This window comes from Periophthalmus magnuspinnatus, chromosome 9 (genome assembly GCF_009829125.3).
Source record: "Periophthalmus magnuspinnatus isolate fPerMag1 chromosome 9, fPerMag1.2.pri, whole genome shotgun sequence".
Lineage (NCBI taxonomy): Eukaryota > Metazoa > Chordata > Actinopteri > Gobiiformes > Gobiidae > Periophthalmus > Periophthalmus magnuspinnatus.
Genome location: NC_047134.1, coordinates 27,591,495 through 27,610,863, shown reverse-complemented (window position 1 = coordinate 27,610,863; position 19,369 = coordinate 27,591,495). Strand labels below are relative to the sequence as shown.

General features: G+C 37.6%; 1 protein-coding gene across 1 annotated transcript in view; it reads right to left on the bottom strand.

Annotated features, from left to right (window-relative positions):
* Positions 1-1,136: 1,136 nt before the first annotated feature.
* Positions 1,137-19,369, bottom strand: part of rasef (RAS and EF-hand domain containing) — a 32,241-nt gene continuing 14,008 nt past the window's right edge. Inside the window, exons 5-18 of the mRNA XM_033973334.2 lie at positions 18,158-18,253; positions 17,453-17,530; positions 16,661-16,776; positions 14,188-14,256; positions 13,247-13,313; positions 12,360-12,436; positions 9,652-9,943; positions 9,128-9,262; positions 7,901-8,051; positions 7,620-7,701; positions 7,437-7,551; positions 6,931-7,038; positions 5,870-5,946; positions 1,137-4,066 (exon numbers count right to left, since the gene is read on the bottom strand). Of these exons, the coding sequence (XP_033829225.2) occupies positions 3,964-4,066; positions 5,870-5,946; positions 6,931-7,038; positions 7,437-7,551; positions 7,620-7,701; positions 7,901-8,051; positions 9,128-9,262; positions 9,652-9,943; positions 12,360-12,436; positions 13,247-13,313; positions 14,188-14,256; positions 16,661-16,776; positions 17,453-17,530; positions 18,158-18,253 (1,566 nt within the window). The 3' untranslated portion in view covers positions 1,137-3,963. The remainder of the gene's footprint in view (positions 4,067-5,869; positions 5,947-6,930; positions 7,039-7,436; positions 7,552-7,619; positions 7,702-7,900; positions 8,052-9,127; positions 9,263-9,651; positions 9,944-12,359; positions 12,437-13,246; positions 13,314-14,187; positions 14,257-16,660; positions 16,777-17,452; positions 17,531-18,157; positions 18,254-19,369) is intronic.

Here is a 19,369-nt window from a genome sequence, read left to right as displayed (position 1 = left end):
TCTCTGCAGCAGCGGGCTCTTATCTAATTATCCCCCCTCCTCTCCCCTCTCCTCTCACCCCTCCCTCCACATGTTGTTTGACAAATGAGTGGTCTCGCCTGATCAAGCCCCTGACAGTGTAAACAGATGGGAGGAAACCCGTGCCAAGGCCTGAATAGCAGACAGACACTTGTGCATAAGGTACAGAACATATGCTGTGTTCATTCGGAGCACGCATTGTCAACCACGGGACACGCGCAGGGACAGGAGGGTGGTTGCTTGTGGGTGGGAGGGTTTGGGTGACAGGAGGTGGCCACAAACCACCAGCTGAGGAGAAATTAACTGATTTATTGATTTGTCTGGGGCACTATGGGAGTTAGGGCAATCTGTTGTATAATTTTTAAAGGTCTACTCTATGTAACTTTTCGGATGGATGATCTGACACCTGCTTCTCTTTGATATCACTTTGACTGGGATTAAGTGGGACTAAACACCAAAACTCCGCCCAAACCCATATTTCAAACAGCTACTAAACTGGGCAGTAAACAGAGGACTAAAGGGGAGAGTATCTGCGGGATCTAGAGGTGTCAAGAAGAGTGTGATTGGTTCAATAAGTATCCACGCTTCAAACTCCACGGCTGCAGCCAGCCAGTTTGTAATCAGAGCAGTGTTGTGTGATGTCACATAGTACTTGGAATTTCAGTGGACACCGTAGACAGCACCGTTTTAGCCTGACAAAGCTGTAAATGTACCTAGTTTACACAAAAATTACCAAAAAGGACAGTTCAGTAACAAAAAAGTGCCAAAAAAGTTCATTCAGTGTCAAGTTCCACTTTAAAAACCGAATTCGGTTGGTAAAAAGCACCTTATACTTACCTAATACTTCAATGTCCGCATGAAAAATGTGTCCCCTGTATTTGACCTATTGCTCAGTGCTGCTGAGGCAACATGTCAGAAGCGTTGGACCCATCTCCAGATCTTGAGTTAGTCTTGGTCTGGACTATCTGAGGAGGATTTTACCTATTGTGGATGTTTTGGGTTTCTTGGGGGGAACATGCAAACTCCGCACAAAAAGACCTGGGAATTGAAACTGCGGGTGAAAACAGCAAGAAAGTCCCAAGTGAATACGTCTCAGTAACACAACAAAGTTCAGATTTAATGTAGTCATTTCTGTCTTTATTTTGCAGTTTTGTAAACAGGATTTACAATAGCTCACGACTCCACCTACAGGTAGGAAGTAGTACAACAGTCTCCTACTTTGTGATAGAACAAGCTGACTAATTATAATTATTTCTATTGTAATAATCCGGATTAACATATATTTACATCATTTACAATGGGCAAAAATGTGCTAACTCACCCAATACATTTCAATTGTAAAATCATAGCTTCCATGTATTTGAAATATTGCATATAAATTTTGTAAACAACAGTCACTTTACTTAGCCTTAATAACGCATGAACAAAGAATCATATTGAAGAGGTGTATTAAGAATGATTCAGGCTAAATGACCTAACCCTGTCCTTAACTCCTAACCCTTTAAAGGTCCTATATTACGGAAAATTGATCTGTGAGCTTTTAGTCATGTTATAATGTTGATACTTCATCAAAAACATCCCCAGAGTTAAGTTACTCAAACATGTGAATGAAACAAAACTGATTAGTCAGTCTACATCTCCAAAGGTCAAAATGCTCTATTCTGCCTTGTGATGTCATGAAGCAGTAGTTTTCATGTTAAAGCTCCTTTTAGCTTTAGTTCAGGGCTGGAATTATCCAAATGATTCTCGTGAAGGTGTGTGGAGTTTAAAAACACAGTGGAGTGCCACATGACATCACAAGGTGGAACCAAGTGTTTTCTGTTTGAAAGAAGAACTCAGCCTAAATATGCAGGGTTTGTGTGTTAAACATGCGAATGAAATAAAACACAACTCTGGGTTAGGTTATTCCTCCAAAACATAGTTAACATCAAAATCTTGTGTAGTCTTTTTTATTTTTTTAATTTCGGTGAAGTTTATAATTTTACTTCCTGGTTGGACACAGACAGCAGATGTGACATATGCAGTGGTATGTTACCTAGCAACCATGATGTTAACAAGGCAAAATGATGTTAACATGTCAAAATTACACAACAGTTATGCTTAAGACAAAAATTACACCACCTTTATTTTCTTAAATCACTGTTTAAACTGTCAAAAAATATTTCCCATGTGCAAGTTGTTCCTGCCTTTTTGGTTTGTTTGTGCTAATGATATAGAGGTAGAGGAATTCTGTTTAACTCACCGCTACTTCCTGTTTTTGTTTTCTAATTTTCTTCACAAAGCTCCACTAACTGATGTAAACTAAAATATATTTAACACAAGTACTATCCAATCAAACCAAGTCATAATCAGAAAAATATATGGATCTGTCACATGCACTTGTCTTTGTTCATGTTTTATTAAAGAGACATATGTTTAGTGTAAAGTGGTATTCTCCAACAGAATAGCATTTTATATACTTTTATTTATTTAGTATATTTATCATACTTTCATAAAATCAATCTAAAATAATGAACATTTTGGACATTAAGACATAAAAATAACACTGTAAGGTAGCATTGAAAAAGTGGTAAAACTGCAAAACTTCACTTCCCATAATTCCGTGCTCTTAGGTCAAAGGTCATCTTCAGGTAATCAAATCAAGTGCCACATTATCACTATCATTTCTAAAAACTAGTCTAATCTAATCTAATATTGTGCAAACTGTTTGTTCCAAGATTATTATGAAATTAAAAGTAATTTGACCATTTTCATAATTTTGACAACAAAAAAGTAAAACCAATAAAAATATATTTAAAAAGACTATCTGGCATACTGACGAACTTGAACGTAATGTAAGAGTGTATTTATTATTAATGATAAACTGGAATTATGTCTAAAAAAATTGCACAATACCCCTTCTCTTTAAAATTCTCAGAACTTTCTAACTGAACTGTGAAAATGGAAAATTATTAAAACAGTTCATCTTTCAGTTTCTGTCCACTTACTTAAACCATTCAGTTGTCTTGAAATGCAGTTAAAAATGTTGACTGTAAACACTGAAAATTTAAAACTGTAAAAATGAAATAAAATAGTGTGTCAAACATGATCGCGTTGGTCTCAGCTGGGAGGGAGGTCTAAACTGGCTTACTTAAAAATACATTTAAAATATTAATCTCAATTAGAGTTTTGATTTGGATGAAATTTTTAATAGCTTATTTAGGTCGTAGAATATTTATTGTATAACTTCTAGTGGGGGGAGTTATTGAATTGCCTAGAATGTTCTGCAATACGGCATTAAACTTGTAATTGAGTAAATGCAAGATGGACAAGTGTTTTTATTGCCAAAGATCAGACCTGTAACTTGAGCTGGTGCTGTCGCTCGTCTCCATGACAGGTTTAATGCCGTAGTGTGGAAGCTTACAGTTACTAATGATAAAAAGATAAAAGATAATTTTTTTTCAGAAAGATAAGTGCCATTTCCTTACCTTATTTTTGCATAACTTTGCCTAGAATAAGAAGCAATCAACTGAAAAGGAACATTTAAAGTTAAATAATCTAGGCCCATCAAACAGTTACATTTAAAAGGTGCTCCATGTAACTTTTTTGGTGGACCTGTTTGTCTCCATGGAGAGGTTATTGTTACGCCTGGAATGTTCCACCGTACGGTATTATACACGGCCAAGTAAAAGGTCAGAATGATGAAATGCCAACTGAGCTCACAGCATTCAATTACATATGCAGAAAAAATATGAATTAAAGTATAATGCCACACTGTGAAACTTTCAGACAAAGCAATAACATCTCCATGGAGCCAAGCGTGACAGACATCAGAGAAGATTACATAGTGTATCTTTAAACTTGACAAAATCACTGAAAATAAGATGCAGAGTTCAAGCCATTTGTCGAACAGACATTCCCGTTGTGCATTGATTAAAATAGTCCATGTTTTTGGTGCGTTGTGAATCAAGTGCAGCAGGAGAATTGTGGTTTCTTCCTTGGAGCGGCCAGACTGGGCAGAGACTGGTACCGAGTGATTTGAACATTCTCGTGGTACTTTCTGATCTGTCTGTGGGTATAAGAAAATGGAGTTTGAGACTTGGGAGGGCTGTGCAATTAAAGAGCCAAGAACCTCATGTATTTGAGCAAACAATATATTGTATAAGCAGCTCTTGAGGTCTAAATAAGGACACACTGATGTCTGCATCTAATTCTAAAGGGTTTTCGTCTCTGAAAGTTGTATAAAAAAACGTATTAGGATCAGAATGCATAAGGTAAGTAAATTTTGGACCGCTGCAGACTGTTTAATATGTACTAGTTCTGCTTGTGACGTTTTTTTTAAACAGTAAAAATCAGGTACAGCACCTTTAATGTAATTGAAACCGAGAACAAGATTCAATCATGTCTAATGGTCAATGATCAGCTTGGGTCTTTTTAATGGAGGGGTCTAAAGCGGTGTCATAGGTGGTGAGTATCCATCTTCTTTCTTTTGTAAAAACACAGGTCTTGTACACTTTTATCTTGACAATTTTCCAGGCAAACACCGTGAACCAATAGTATGCTGTAGATTTTGACTGAAACAATCAGCGAGCAGCACCACAGTTGTTCACTCACAACACACACAGTGGCTGAATATCGGCTTTATATGAGAATACTGCGAGTGTTAGAAGATGGTGAACATTTGTTTAAGATTTCCTGAAATGGCGCTATTAAAACATACATCCACACAGACTAATTATCCTGTTGGTTTCCTTCTTTTATGGGCACTTGTGGTGTTGGTTATTATGTTAGTAAAGTTTCTGTAAAAGACGGGTAGAAATTTTATAATGGATCCATGGTTGAGAGTCTATGGTAGAGACGCACAAAATGAGTCTCAAAAAAACAATGTAGTTGTGCCACTTCAACTCCCCAGTTTTATACCATGCCCCACGGAGCACATCCATGCTCACGGTTGAGTGGACACGAGAATATTTCCAGATGTGTTATTGGATGATAGCGGAGGATACGTCACACATTGTGATGGCTGTCAGCTGTTTTTGCATCAAAAAGTGTCAGAGAAAAGTTGCAACTGCACATAAAAGATCGCTTCAGTAAAAGCATGTGGTTTGGAGCGGAGTTCAGACTTTGAAGAGATATGATTTTTGTGTTAAATGGCAATTATTAAGTTTGTATTGTTCAAAAAATGAAAATTGAAAAACATTTTTTTTTAATATAAAATACTGAATCATATCAGGGTTGATCAATATGAAAGATTTGATCACAAATTTTTGCCATATCACCCAGCCTTAAGTAAAATTTGTTTTAGCTCAAATCTCCCAGAAACCCCCATAAAAAAATACCCTCTGCAGGTTTTAATAAGTTACATTTACTTGAGTAACATTTTGTAAATAAAAGAATGAAGAGTACTTTTCTAACAAAATACTTTTAGTTCTACTTAATTCTTAAAAAGCTTAATATGACTGGTAGAGCTAATAAGATGTTATTTGGTGGCTAGACAGGATAACTCAGGCAAAGAACACTAAAACAATAAAACAATAAAACACTATGTGTCTTGTTAACTGTGTATATTTTTTGTTGATGTTTGTGCAAAGCACTTTGGGGAGCTTAAATTGTATTTAAATGTGTCATATAGATACAGTTCAATTGGGAAATTATTTGAAAATGTGCATTAATAAAAGTTAGGTTAGAATTGAGTAAAACTGCTAAATTAAGTGCAATTTTGGTCTATCAAAAATACCACAGTCTTGTTTCCCAGTGTCATACATTTTACTTTTTTCCAATAGAGGGCAGCAAACCTCACTCTAAAAATGCAGGCATTTCTACACAGTTTAATTATAACAAAACAGCCTCAAGATCAAGTACAAGAGATTACCTGGCCAGATGTAGAACTGCTTCCAGAACGTTGGAGCCGTCTTTAGCGCTCGTCTCACAGAACAGGGTGCTGTATGTCTGAAAACAGAATGGATTTTGATTATAGTCATAATTTCAGATGGAGGGCAGGGGCCTATGTAGAACTATGTGAGGGTCACTGTTTTTGTAAGAAATATCCAACCTTATGATCCACAAATGCTGAACCTCATCTTTATTTGTTTGGGATTGGCTTCACAAACTTGTCACAAATAATCTTATCCAACTGACAGCAATCACTTATTTGAGGTCAAATAATAGCAGCACTTTCTGAAGCCATTTTCATGTAGATAGGCCCAGTAATTAGAGAGATATTACCCATAAACCAGGTTTACAAATCTGTTAAAGGGCCCATATTACAACATTTTCTGATCTATATTACATAATTTCTTCATCACAAATATACCTGGAGTTGTGTTTTCTTTTATTCACATATACCCAACACAAATCCTGCATATCTAGGCCGAGTTCTTCTCTCAAACAGAAAACACTCAGTTCCGCCTTGTGATGTCATGTGGTAATACAAGAAGTTCTTCATTGTGCTTTTAAATTGCAAACTAAAGGTAAAGGTAAAATGTAGCCGTTAACTTCAAAACTACCACTACATGACGTCACAAGGTGAAACTGAGCATTTTGAGATATGTAAACAAACTAATAAAGCGTTACTCTAACATGTGTGAAAACAACAAAACACAACTCAAGGTATTTTTTTGATAACAAGGTAACAAAATTATAACATGGCTTAAAGCTCACAAGAGTCAATTTTATGTAATATAGGACCTTTAAACAGCAAATTCCACCATACAATTCTGACTCATCCTCCAGCTCAGGTGAAACTATGGGGATTATAGAATGTTATGACACAACCTTCAGTACATATTCAAGGGCTTCTTATTATATGCATCCATTTTGAGGACTTTAATCCATTAAATGATATATTATTTAATTTTAAATGGTTAATCGCTATGGTAACAATCATAATTCTTTATCACTCTGAAACCCTTGGATACAGCCCTTGTTCCTCACCATAGACAGTTTTTCTCCGTAGGTGTTGGACACACAGGTGAGCCCCTCCTGTCTCAGGTCACATTTGTTTCCCACGAGCATTATGGGAATGTCCTCTGGAGACACATCCTGACACACAACATGAAATCAAGGACATTTTATTTATTATCTTTTTAAACAAAACATTAAGCTCATTTTTAAATACTATGTTTGTAATTTCCTGAAGATGCCACGTCACCTGTAAGATTTTCGTAAAAATGGAGTTAGATTTTATGCCATACTGTGGAACATTATAACCAAAGTAGCAACATTTCCATAGAAACAAGCAGGAGGAGGTTTTTGGAGATGTAAGCCCACAATACGTCAAAACTCACAAGACAACACTGTCACATTCAAAACGAAAGCGCAAGCAATATTATTCAAAAATAAACTTACAGATCCGCTGCATGTAAAAAATATTACAATTAGAGTCAAATTTGATAAAAAAAAAACTAACTGCTTTTGTTAGATAATCCTGGTGACTTTACCTCGATCATATCGACCCATTCACGCACATTTAGAAAGCTCTTCTCACAGCTGACATCGTACAACAGCAGGACACCATCTGCACGGCGGAAATACGATTTGGCAATGCTCCGAAACCTGGGAGAAGACAATTATTCAATATAGTCTGTCTGATGTTAACACAAATAAACCTGTTTTAAATCTACCTCTCCTGTCCCGCTGTGTCCCAGATCTGAAGTAATGTAGGCTCCCCATCCACAATTAAAGTCTTCATTTGAAAGTCAACACCTAAAAAATGATGCAAAATACACATTTGTAAAAAACTGACCTGCAAAAAAACTAAATTGTCACGTGGTTAGTAGGACCTACAGTGCTGTGAAAAAGTAGTTGCCCCTTACCAATTTGATACTTTTTCTGCACCTTTGTCACTCTTAGCCATTTCAGATCAAGCAAATTTAAATATTAGACACAATAATCACACTCTTACCCAGTGTAGTGCTGGAATGGACTTTAAACTCGTTTTTGCAGAGTCGGAGCAGGAAGCTGGACTTTCCCACAGCAGCATCTCCAGCCAAAACGATCCGGAATGCCTTCTCCGAGGTCATGTAGCCCAAGTCTGTACTGTCCATGTCCTCCTTCTGCAAACCAGGAGAAGACACGTTTACTTAGCTTTAGGCTTCTTAGGTTCCTGTGCCATTATCACTTGAATTGTCTATCATTCAAAATGGTTTTAATTGACATAATGTGGATGTTTTGCACTGGTTTATGGTTAATACTTCGTACTGCAATTTAAACTTTTTTTTACAATCTTGATTTGAGTAGATTTAATTTATTTTAGACTTTATTATACCTAAAGGGCAATTATTGTTCACCCTTGTCGTCTGCCAAGTTTTTTTCTTCTCATTATTCTATGTCAAATATCAATTAGTTTTAAACAGATAACAGACAAAAACTATGATGAAACACAATCGACCTTTCTTGACCTTGTCCTTATTTCTCATATATCGTAAATTGCATTGCATTTATTGTATGTGCATTATATTGTATTATTTTTGTATGTCACATATATATATATATATATATATATATATATATATATATATATATATACACACAAACACACATACATACACATATTCATCTGTATACAGAAGTGAACTAAGGGAGAGTGACATCACTCATAGCGTTCAGCTGCAGTCAAATGAAGCTCGAGGCTAGCAGTTATACGGGAGTATTTGGAGCAAAGTTGCATTAGGAATTCTGAATGAGTGTATCATAGCAACCAAAGAACCAATCGAGAGTGAGGCTGCTGAAGGGAAAGTCCCTTCCCGCCCGCACGACTGCTTTAGCAGGGAGTGGGCACTTAGCAATTGTGTCAATCAAACCTGTTGCCAACACTAGCATGAACGACCTCGGGGAAAGGCGGCACCTGATTTGTCTGGTATTAATATTCATATCTTGAGTTACAGACACATTAGTGAAATAAAAAATACCAGGATCACGTAGAGCAGGTTAATACAAACATTTTAAGACCAAAAATGCCAAGGCTCACTGTAGCAGTTACAGAGAGGGGTGACCGTTTTCAAAAATGAATGAAATGAAAAAAAATGAATGAAATGCCCATTTATATATACTGTCTATGGCCACAGTTATGTCATATATATTATCCTGTATGTCACAGTTATATCATATATATATATACATATATATTCACCTGTATATGTATGGCGCTGAGAGTCCTCCTCACTTTGGGTTCTGGAGCGGTCACACTGGACGTATCTGCAGGTTTCCAATCCAGGACTGAGCTGCTGTCAGAGCCGATGGCCGACTCTGCATCCATGGTCTCTGTCTGCAGTAACACAAGGAATACTCAAGTCTTTCGAATAGAATAGGAATGTCCACTCTTTTTCCACAGAGGGACGGAGATGGAAATGTATACAGAGCGAAGGGACACACACACGACAAGGAAGTGAACCATTCAAAATGTTGCAAAACCCTGCAGAACAACACCCTGCAGAACAGCTTTGCTTAAGGACACAACAACAATTTTGCCTCTGCTGTCCCACTGTGGCACCTGATATTCCCATCAGTCTCTCATCTAAGCTTCACCCAGGCCTGACTCTGCTTAGCCTGATCTCAGTGGTTTAGCCAATTATCCAATACTACTTTTTATGCTACATACTCCTCTGCTCTTTGTAATGTTGCTTTGCTTTATACTGTCACTGATAAGTGTCTTACCTCCTCCATGATACTGTCTCCTGTTCTGTTGTTCCCTGTCCTCCTCTCTTCTTTCTCCTCCTCCTCTTCCTCCATCTCTTCCTCCAGACACCCCCTGTCGTACTCCGCCCCCATGTGAGACCCCCTGAGCGTGGAGAGTCCGCTGTCAGTGAACACCTCGGGTAGGCTGTCCTCCTCACACTCACTGCTGTCCCTCCTTCTCCTCAGCCCTGGGTCGCACAGGGCCAGAGCCAAAGAGTCACAGCTCGGTCTGCGCTGGTACAGAGGGTAGTCATCCAAACGCTGGCAGAATCTGGAGGAGCACACAACACTAGATACAGCAATATCACACTGGGGGTGTACTGCATGTATGTGTATGGCAGAATGTTCAGATGTTACCATGGTGACACAATAGCAAACATTGTCCGATACGTTTTTAATGGTCTGCAAACTCAAGAAAAAAAATACAAAATGGATTTTCAGGAGCCTCTATAGAAACTACGGTAGATACTCATGTGAGCAGGTAGATACTGCAGTTATTGTGTATGAAAATTACATTTCATTACTAAAAAGAATTTTTTTTTATATTGTAATCGGTATCAAGTATTGAGTGAATTTCTTAGTATTGTGACACTATCAGTGTTGGAAGAAGTACTCAGTTTTCTTACTGAAGTAAAAATGTAGATACCAGGGCAAAAAGTGATTCTCATAAAGATTTAAGCTGAATTTTGTTCAACAGAAACAATTGAATCAATCGCTTTTTCTACCCATTTGTATTTGCATACAGTTGTCCTTCACTATAACACGGTTTATCTTTCACGGCCTTTAGTGCAATTTTTCATGCTTTTTTTAATAGCGTTGTGTTCTGCGTCCTGATTGGCTAAGGGACTGTAGACCATTGTCCATCAGTCTCCTCTGTGCCGTGTCTCCTGTACAGTACAGAATGTGTTCAGACAAATTTACATAAATGTTGGATCGCAGTGTGACTCTGAAGTGCTGTATGTTTGCAAGTTTTCTCCTCAACAAAACTCACAATGTCAATGAAGCGTTTTGCACTGACAAAGGCACCTACAAAGGTTTGAACTTTGAGAGTGTTTAAACAAGAGAGAAATGTGAGAAAATGTTAATGCCCGTCTGAGAAAAGTGTATAAAGTGTGTGGTGAGGGGTTTTACAGCCTTAAAACATATATAATAATTGTAAAAGATAAAGCTGACTACTTTGCAAATTTCGCCGATTGCGGGTTATTTTTAAAACGTAACCCCCGAGGGACCACTGTATTTCTGTTTGCTTAAATTATGGACATGTTAAAAATAAACCTCTCTGCCTTTTCAGCAGGTCTCAAACTAATAGAAATGCTCTTACTTTTCAGTCCTGTTCAAAGATGTAGTGAGGTAGAAACTACAGATACCTGCTCTCAAATGTAAGTAGAATTAAACACAAAATTTACTTAAGTACAAATACCAACAATTTATACTACTTTTACTTCATTACATTCCACCACTGGACACTACACAGCAGTATAATATAATAATTTGCTATTATATTGAACAACAAATAATATAATATGATCAAATTCATAATTGCAGTGGTGAGGATAGCAAACATTTTGTGTTAAGTACAAAATACATTTGTAACTTTGGTGAGTATGTGCGGAAATAGTAGTACGACATATGGTAATAGTAGCATACTCAAGCTAAAAAGCAGTGCAAAGTAAATAATCCTATTCCCAATTGTAAGATTCAAACCTAGCAAATGTGTCTCTTATTTAAACATACTCCTGTCCCTGGTGGCTCTGAACTCTACTCATCCAGGGCAAATTAGGGCCGTTGCCATAGAAATGTAATTAAAATGACATATCCTACCCTATCCTGAAAGGTGAAAAACAGTCCTCAAAATGGCACCTATCACAAGTAGCTGACACCAACAGCAAAGCTTTAAAATTATGTGTACTATATTCTGATGTGACTTCAGCATTGTACTAGACCTGTTTTGTTTCATTGAACAAGCAAGAAATAGGGGCGATAGTGGCTCAGCGGTTAGAAGTGTGGTCACCCAACCCAAAGGTCAGAGGATCAATTCCCCTTCGGACCAAGTTCTGTCATTGTGTCCTGTAAAGTGCATTATAAGTGTAAGGCATTATTATTATTAAATATAGTTGACCTTAAAGAGGGGGTATTCTGCAAAATAAAAGGTAACATGGTGATTAAATATGTGTTAGCAGCAAATACCAAGTAGAAGTGAATTATCCCCCTCTTTAATATTATGTGTATGCTATTTAAAGGTGTAACGATTCTAGGGGAGGGTTCACCACCTGCTTGTCTCCAAACAGATGTCACTGATTTGCAAAGATTATTCAATAGTTTCCAAAGAGACAAGTCACAAGGTGATGCCACCAGTTCAGATCTATGGAAAAGAGACCCCACCTCATAGTTAGAATGCATTTTCCTCAAAGTATTTTAAGCCATAAAAACACCTGTATGAATGAATGCAAGATATATAAGTTTAATGCATACTGTGGAACGTTTCAGGCAATGCAATAACATCTCCATGGTCAGGCAAGATGAGCATGTGGAACTTTGCCTGAAAAGTTACAAAGTGCACCTTTAAAGCAGCGAAGCCCTTAACATTTCCAAGTCTCTGGGTTGTTCCTTAACATTCACTGTTGTGTGTTTTTACAATATACCAGGGAGGCATTTGTCTTGACTTTACAAAGACACTATAAACTCACCTCTCGATGATGGTGTTGGGGGAGGAGTAGCAGATGCTTTTGCTCCTGTTCTTGTCTGGTGAGCTGCCATTAGAAGACTGGAACACACAGGAGAGACCAGAGAGTATATTATTACACACATATATACATACATACATACACACATGCATACATACATGCACAACAACAGTACAGTGGTCTATTTCTGTATTTCTGAGGGGCAGTTACAACAAAAATCTGAATTTTAACAATATTAATGTACTAAGAGTTCTTGAGTCTGGTCAATAATTGAAACAGGTTTAACAATTGTACAATTACCTTTTAGACATTTTGTGGCAAGTACAGTGTTAGCAACTGATACTTTGTAGTTGATGTCATCAACATTCCCTGGGGGTGTGATGCTATCTGCAGGCACTGCTCTGTCTAAAGCTCTCAAATTAAAGCTCAGCTTAAAGTCTAATTTAATCAACACAATCTGACCATAAAAAAACTGACTTCATTACTCTCACATAACATTACTGTCACAAGCTAGCTGTTAGCCAACAGCTTTTCAGTTAGTCATGCTCACCTTTTTTGTTAAAAACTCAAACACCTAAACAGGACCCTGAACTTTCATATTGATTACTGGCTCCTGAAAATGTGTTGCTTAAATCCATTTTGCATTTTTTCTTTAGTTTCAGACCATTTAAAAACATTTTTTGTCAGTGTTTGCTAATGTGTGCATTGTGTTATCATGGTAACTGCTGAACATTCTGCGATATTCATACATATAGAAGCCCCCCAGAGTTATTTCTCTGCAAACATCAATGGGAAAATCTTTATGCCCCCCATCTGGGAGCATGACATTATCACATTCATGAAGCTGAAAACCACCAGTGGATTGGTAGAGTCCCTGGTCATTACCTTACCTTGGTGACCCTCTCCAGAGCAGCCCTAAGTCCATCATTACTGTCATGCAGCTTCCTGTTGGCCGTCCTGTCACAGACACAAACAGACACCGTTTAGTACCTCCTGGCAGGCCTTCTTCCTGCTGTCCCCCACTGGATATTTCAATGCAAATTTGGCATGGAGTGTGTCAGTGTAGCTTAAAATTTCATTGCTGAAACGGTTAAATATAATCATTGCATATTAAACACACCTTGGTCACTGCTTTCTCCACAAAAGCAAATTCCTCTGTCCATTTGTGATGAAATGTACGGTAGTCTGCATCTTTTTTTCTTTTCACCATTTTCTTCGTCAAAAGGGTTTGCTCTGCATAAATGAGCTAGCTGATTTACTGGTTAACCGGTGGGAAGTTTGTTTCCCTCACAATGACTAACGTAGACTACCGCATATAATCCAATAAAAACAGAGGTGTTGGACACGCCCATACAAAATGGATACTCGTGAGCTTTTAGTCATTTTATAATGTTGTTACCTCCTCAAAAAATAGAGTTGTGTTTTCTTTCATTTGCACATTTCAGTAATGCTTTATTGTGTTTGTGTATATCTCCAAAGCTCAAAATGCTCTGTTCCACCTTGTAATGTCATGAAGTGGTAGTTTTCAAGTTAAGTTACGTTTTATGTTTAGGAAATGATTGTAGTGAAGGTGCATGGAGTTTAAAAACAGACTGAAGCATTTTCTGTATAAACATAACATAATATGTAACACATGACATCACATTGAGGAACAGAGTGTTTTCTGTTTGAGAGAAGAACTCAGCCTAACAATGCAAGATTTGTGTGTAAAATGTGCGAATGAAACAAAATACAACTTCAGGTATGTTTGGCATGAGGAAACAGCATTATAACAAAGATCAGAAAATGGTGTAATAAAGAGCCCTTTGAGTGTGTTGTGGTGGTCACTTACTGCAGTATCTCGATCTGACCCTCCAGGATGTCTCGCTCATCTGCAAACTGCTTCATCAGCTCCTCGTCTCTGCAACACAATTAGACCCAGGTCACATGGTTTCACAGCATCCTGGTCATAAAGGCATAAAAAAGGGAGCATTCACATTCTGCAATAGCATATCTTACCGCAAGTTAAAGGTGCATTATGCAGCTTTCTGGTGGAGGGTTTAACACGTTTGCTGCTATTGAAATGCTATTGCTTTGCCTGGAAAGTTCCACAGTTTGGCATAAAATCATAGACTGTACAAATAAGTAGACTAAGGGAGTGTGACGTCACCAATTATAGGGGCGGATTTGGAGCAGAGTTCCATATTTGGTTGCTATGACTCTCGTGGACGGAATTACAAGGAGCCAATCTGGAGCAAGGCTCTTGAAGGTACATGTCCCCTCCCACCTGCACCTCTGGTTTAGCAGGGAGCAGGCACTTAGCAACACTATCAATTAAACCTGTTGCTAATGTTATTCATATCTTGATTTACAGGCAAAATAAAAACACCAGGATCACGTAGAGTGGGTTATTATGAACATATTAAGACCAAAATTACGAGCTTGACAACAACAGTTATGGAGAGGTGACAGTTTTTCAATAGAAAGTGAATTAGAGCTCATGCTCACTTCTTACTTAGTTAACCTGCTAGCCACCGTGCTCTATGTCCATTTATATAAACAGTCTACCCATAAAAAATATCTATCTCTATGGAGACAAGCAGATAACACATCTAGGCCAAGTTACATCTGTGATCTTTGGAGAGACAAGCATCCTCATAAAGTATACTGAGTAGTAAACACATTGGTAATTAATTAATTGCAATAATGACGTGTTTAATACAATATTGTGGAACATTCCAGGCAAAGCAATAACATTTCTGTGGTGACAAGCAGGTAGCAAATCCTACATAATTATATAGTGCACCTTTATGTGTAGAGTTTTGGCTTTTCTTTTCTTCCCTTTCAGTACAAAGTTTAGATGGAAAACAGGACTGTCTGTAGCTCCGCCTCCAGCCTGTTACTAAGAGACACTTCCAAAGAGGCGATTGTGTGGACCAGGATATCCTGTTTCATCCGGTTTCCGTGACAACAGTAGAGCACTGGACACAGAGACAGCCACTGTATAGAGACCTGTGTATCACTCAAATATAGCCCTCCACACAAACTTTTAACACTTAAACTTTCTGATTTGAGATTTATACAGCTTGGATAATTCCTCCTCCCTCTGGGGCCAAGAGCTGTGTGACAGAAACAAGGCTGTCAATCCACTTTTTCCTCACCACAAGAAGGTTCAAGGTTCAAGCTCAGGGACACCTGGGCATGTTTTGCTCTGTCTTGGTGAGTTTTCCTGTGCGAATTCTGGTTTCCCCCATCAAAACAAAACATGCAGAATATAACATAAAATCTTCCACCAAAACTGAAGATGAGTCACACTGCTCCTGACAGATTGCCCCAGTAGCACTGAAGGATGGGCCAAATGCAGAGGACAAAATTCCCTACAGGGACCATAAAATGTACCCAACGATAATCACTTAAACCTATAGCTCTCAACCTTTACACACCACCACCACTTCTGACAAAAAACTACATAAAGGCTCGCCTCACTTTTGCCAAAAAACATCTTGATCCCCAAATCTTTTGAGAAAATATTCTGTGGACTGATGAAGCAAGAGCATTTGATAAAAAGAACATCATGCCAACAGTGAAAGGGTGGTGGTAGTGTCTTGGTTTGGGGCTGCTTTGCTGCTTCAGGACATGAATGACTTGCTCTGATTGAAGGAACCATAAGCTCTGCTCCCTCCCAACAAATCCAGAAGGCCCGACCATCAGTTCGTGACTTCAAGCTGAAGTGCACTTGTGTTCTGCAGCAGGGCAATGATCCAAAGCACACCAGCAAGTCCACTTCTTAATGGCTTAAAAAAAAACAAAATGAGGGTTTTGGTTTGACCTAGTCAAAGTCCACACCTGAACCCAATAGAGATGCTCTGGCATGCCCTTAAAAAGGCAGTTCATGCTCAGAATCCCTCCAATGTAGCTGATTTTAAACAATTCTGCAAAGAAGAGTGGGCCAAAATTCTCCCACAGTGATATGAATTATCACACAAGACAATTAACGCTTGACTGCAGTTTTCACATGGGCCATGTAGGTTCAAATGGCTTTTTTCCCTTAATAAACACAATATGCAGTTTTAGGTGCCAATTTTATTTACTTGTGAGTTATCTGTGTCTAATATTTAAGTTTGCTTGATCTGAAATGGCTAAGAGTAACAAAGGTGCAGAAAAAGTAAGAAATCGGTAAGGGGGCAACTACTTTTTCACAGCACTGTTTACTGTATCAAACATTACAGAAAAGATGGGTTAAACGTTTTGCACAAGGACACAGTTGAAGTTGGGATTGAACCTCTACCCTCCGCTCTGCAGTATAAATGGTTTCAGATTCTCACCGTTCATAGTTGATGCTCTGATCGGTGAGTTCGGTTTTCAGAGAGTCCATCTCACTCTGGAGACATGACACTTTAGTCTGAGACCTCAGCAGCTCCTGTTTAAGACGCTGGTTCTCCTGCACACAACATATCTATTACTCAACTGTTCATATCACTAACATTATACAGTAATAAAGATGCACTATGGAACTTTTCTGGTGATGGGGGGGTCTCATGGAAATTGAATTGATGAGAAGAATACTTTGATTATGTTCCAAATTCTGTACTTAAATGTTTTCAGAGTGTTGTATTCTGAATACTTAGAAAACTTTTACATTGAGTTGCATTATATTATAGTGTAAAAACACAATTTAGGATTAAAAAGATCTTTAAGTTTGTTGCACTGTTTGTCATGCAACTAGAAAATTATTGTTTGCACCACAAGAGCTGTGTTTATTTTTCTCACTATTTTGTGTAGAAGCCCAAGTTGCATGATCTATAACGCAATACACACCTTTGATTTTAGGAGCAAATAAAATCGACTCCTAAAATGTTCCACAGTATAGCATTAACCATATCTAACTTACACCAGGCATTTTTCTTGCTAAAATACCCTGAAAAAGAGACATCATATTGTGAGTTGCATCGTTTCTCCAGAGATCTAACCTGAAACATGTCTCCATGTAGATAGACAAGTTTAATGCCACACTGTAGAACATTCCATACAAAGCAATAACATCTCCATGGAGACAAACAGGTGGCAGGCACAATAGAAAAGTGACACAGTACAGCTTTAAAATAAATGCCACGCACCAGCATCAGTTCATTGATCTTCTTCCTGAGGGCTGGACTCTCATCTTTGACAACTATATTCTTGTACTTTTCTTCAGCCTGATGAACAGAGGTTAATGTTAAGGAAATATTTTCAAAGTTCATAATTCAATCTGTAAAAGTAGTAGGTTCATGTCTTGTGGAGCTGCACAATGAGAGCACATTTTGTAGTGCGATATATTGAAAATCTATTATAGTGCTACAGAAAATATCATGCTAAAGGATACCAAAGCTTCTTTGTAACACTGACACAATAACCCTAAAGAGAATCTCCTTAAACACCATTTTAACTGAATAATATAATTAAAAACATAAGCTGCAACAAATTAAATGTGGTAATGGTATCTATAATTAGTTAAAGAGTTTAATTAATTGATACTCTACAGCTCAAATTTTAATCATACTACAAAAAAATTACAAATGTTTCCCACTAGTACAAAGACAATGATTAATACTTAGCAACAAAAGTCAATAATTTCATCAATAATTTAATGTTCAGTCGATGTAGTAATTAATGTGAGAGGAGCCCTATACACACCGTCATGTTGGTGACATGAATCGGGGTGAACCATAGCCTATTACATGTACTCTGGCTTTAACATGAGATTTTTCTGTAGCAATATATCAAATTTCAAAATGATTTATTGTAATGGGCCTATTATTGACTACTGTGATTAGTGCACTCACCATCTGCATCCTCTGGATCTTACACTCCAGCTCACACACTTCAGTCTCATAGCTCCTCTTCAGATCACTCAGTGTGGCCTCAGCACGCTTCTTCTCCTGCAAGAAACAACATAGAGCTAATTGCAAATAATTAAACAAAAATATATATTTGTCTTCAAACATTTTGAGAGTGAACAATGTACACTAATTTTTATGGCCTATGTTTAAGTTTTCTATAAACTACAAGAACACACGTCTCAGAATTAGAAAAGGTACAGCTGACAGTGAACAAAACTGGGTGAATGAAGCAATGTAAAGAGCTAAACTAAATACAGATCATACACTATATTACAAACAGCTCTCAGCTAATACAGAATCTGCCCATTATTCATATTTTGCAGTGACATCACGCTGGGGGTGTTCTTCCTGAATGCCTATGGAGGAATGTTCAGCAGTTACCATGGAGACACAATGCACACTAACAACTACCAAAATTTTTTTAAGATGGTCCTAAAACAAGAAAAAAAACATAAAATGTATGCAAAGAGCACATTTTCAGGAGCTTGTGATCAATACGAGCGTTCCTAGTCCTGTTTTTTCAACAATAAATGGCGAGAACTACTAACTGAAAAAAACTGTTGGCTAATGCTGGCTAGATCCTGACTGTAATGTTATTTGAAAGCAACTCGTTTAACAGAACAAATCAGTTCACCTGTTGTAGTTCCAGCTAAGTCAGTTCTTTATGGTCAGAATGTGTTAAAATAAAGCTCAGAATAAAGCCTAACTTGAGTAAAAGAGCTTCAGATAGAGCAGTGCATCTAGTTAGCATTACACCTCCAGGGAATGTTGATGACATCAGCTGCAAAGTATCAATAAATTTAACTGATATTTTTCTATAAAATAATATAAAACATAACAGGAATTTTACAGATTCTAATGTTTTAACTTTACTTTAGTCACTGATAACTTAGAATAAACCCATAAATAAACACTGGACTAAACCAGGACAACAACAGGACCAAACCAAGTCTACATCCAAACTGAACTGGACTAAAACCAGGGCAAATGTAAACCCTCACTTAAATTTCCTAGATCTCAGGTATTCCCAGTACTGCAATGAGAAACCTGCAGCTGAGTGCCCTCCAAATAAGTGCTATTAATAACTCAACAAACACTCTGGCAAGTACTCTTACATAACAGTGTGTATGCACACACGCACACACACACACTTTC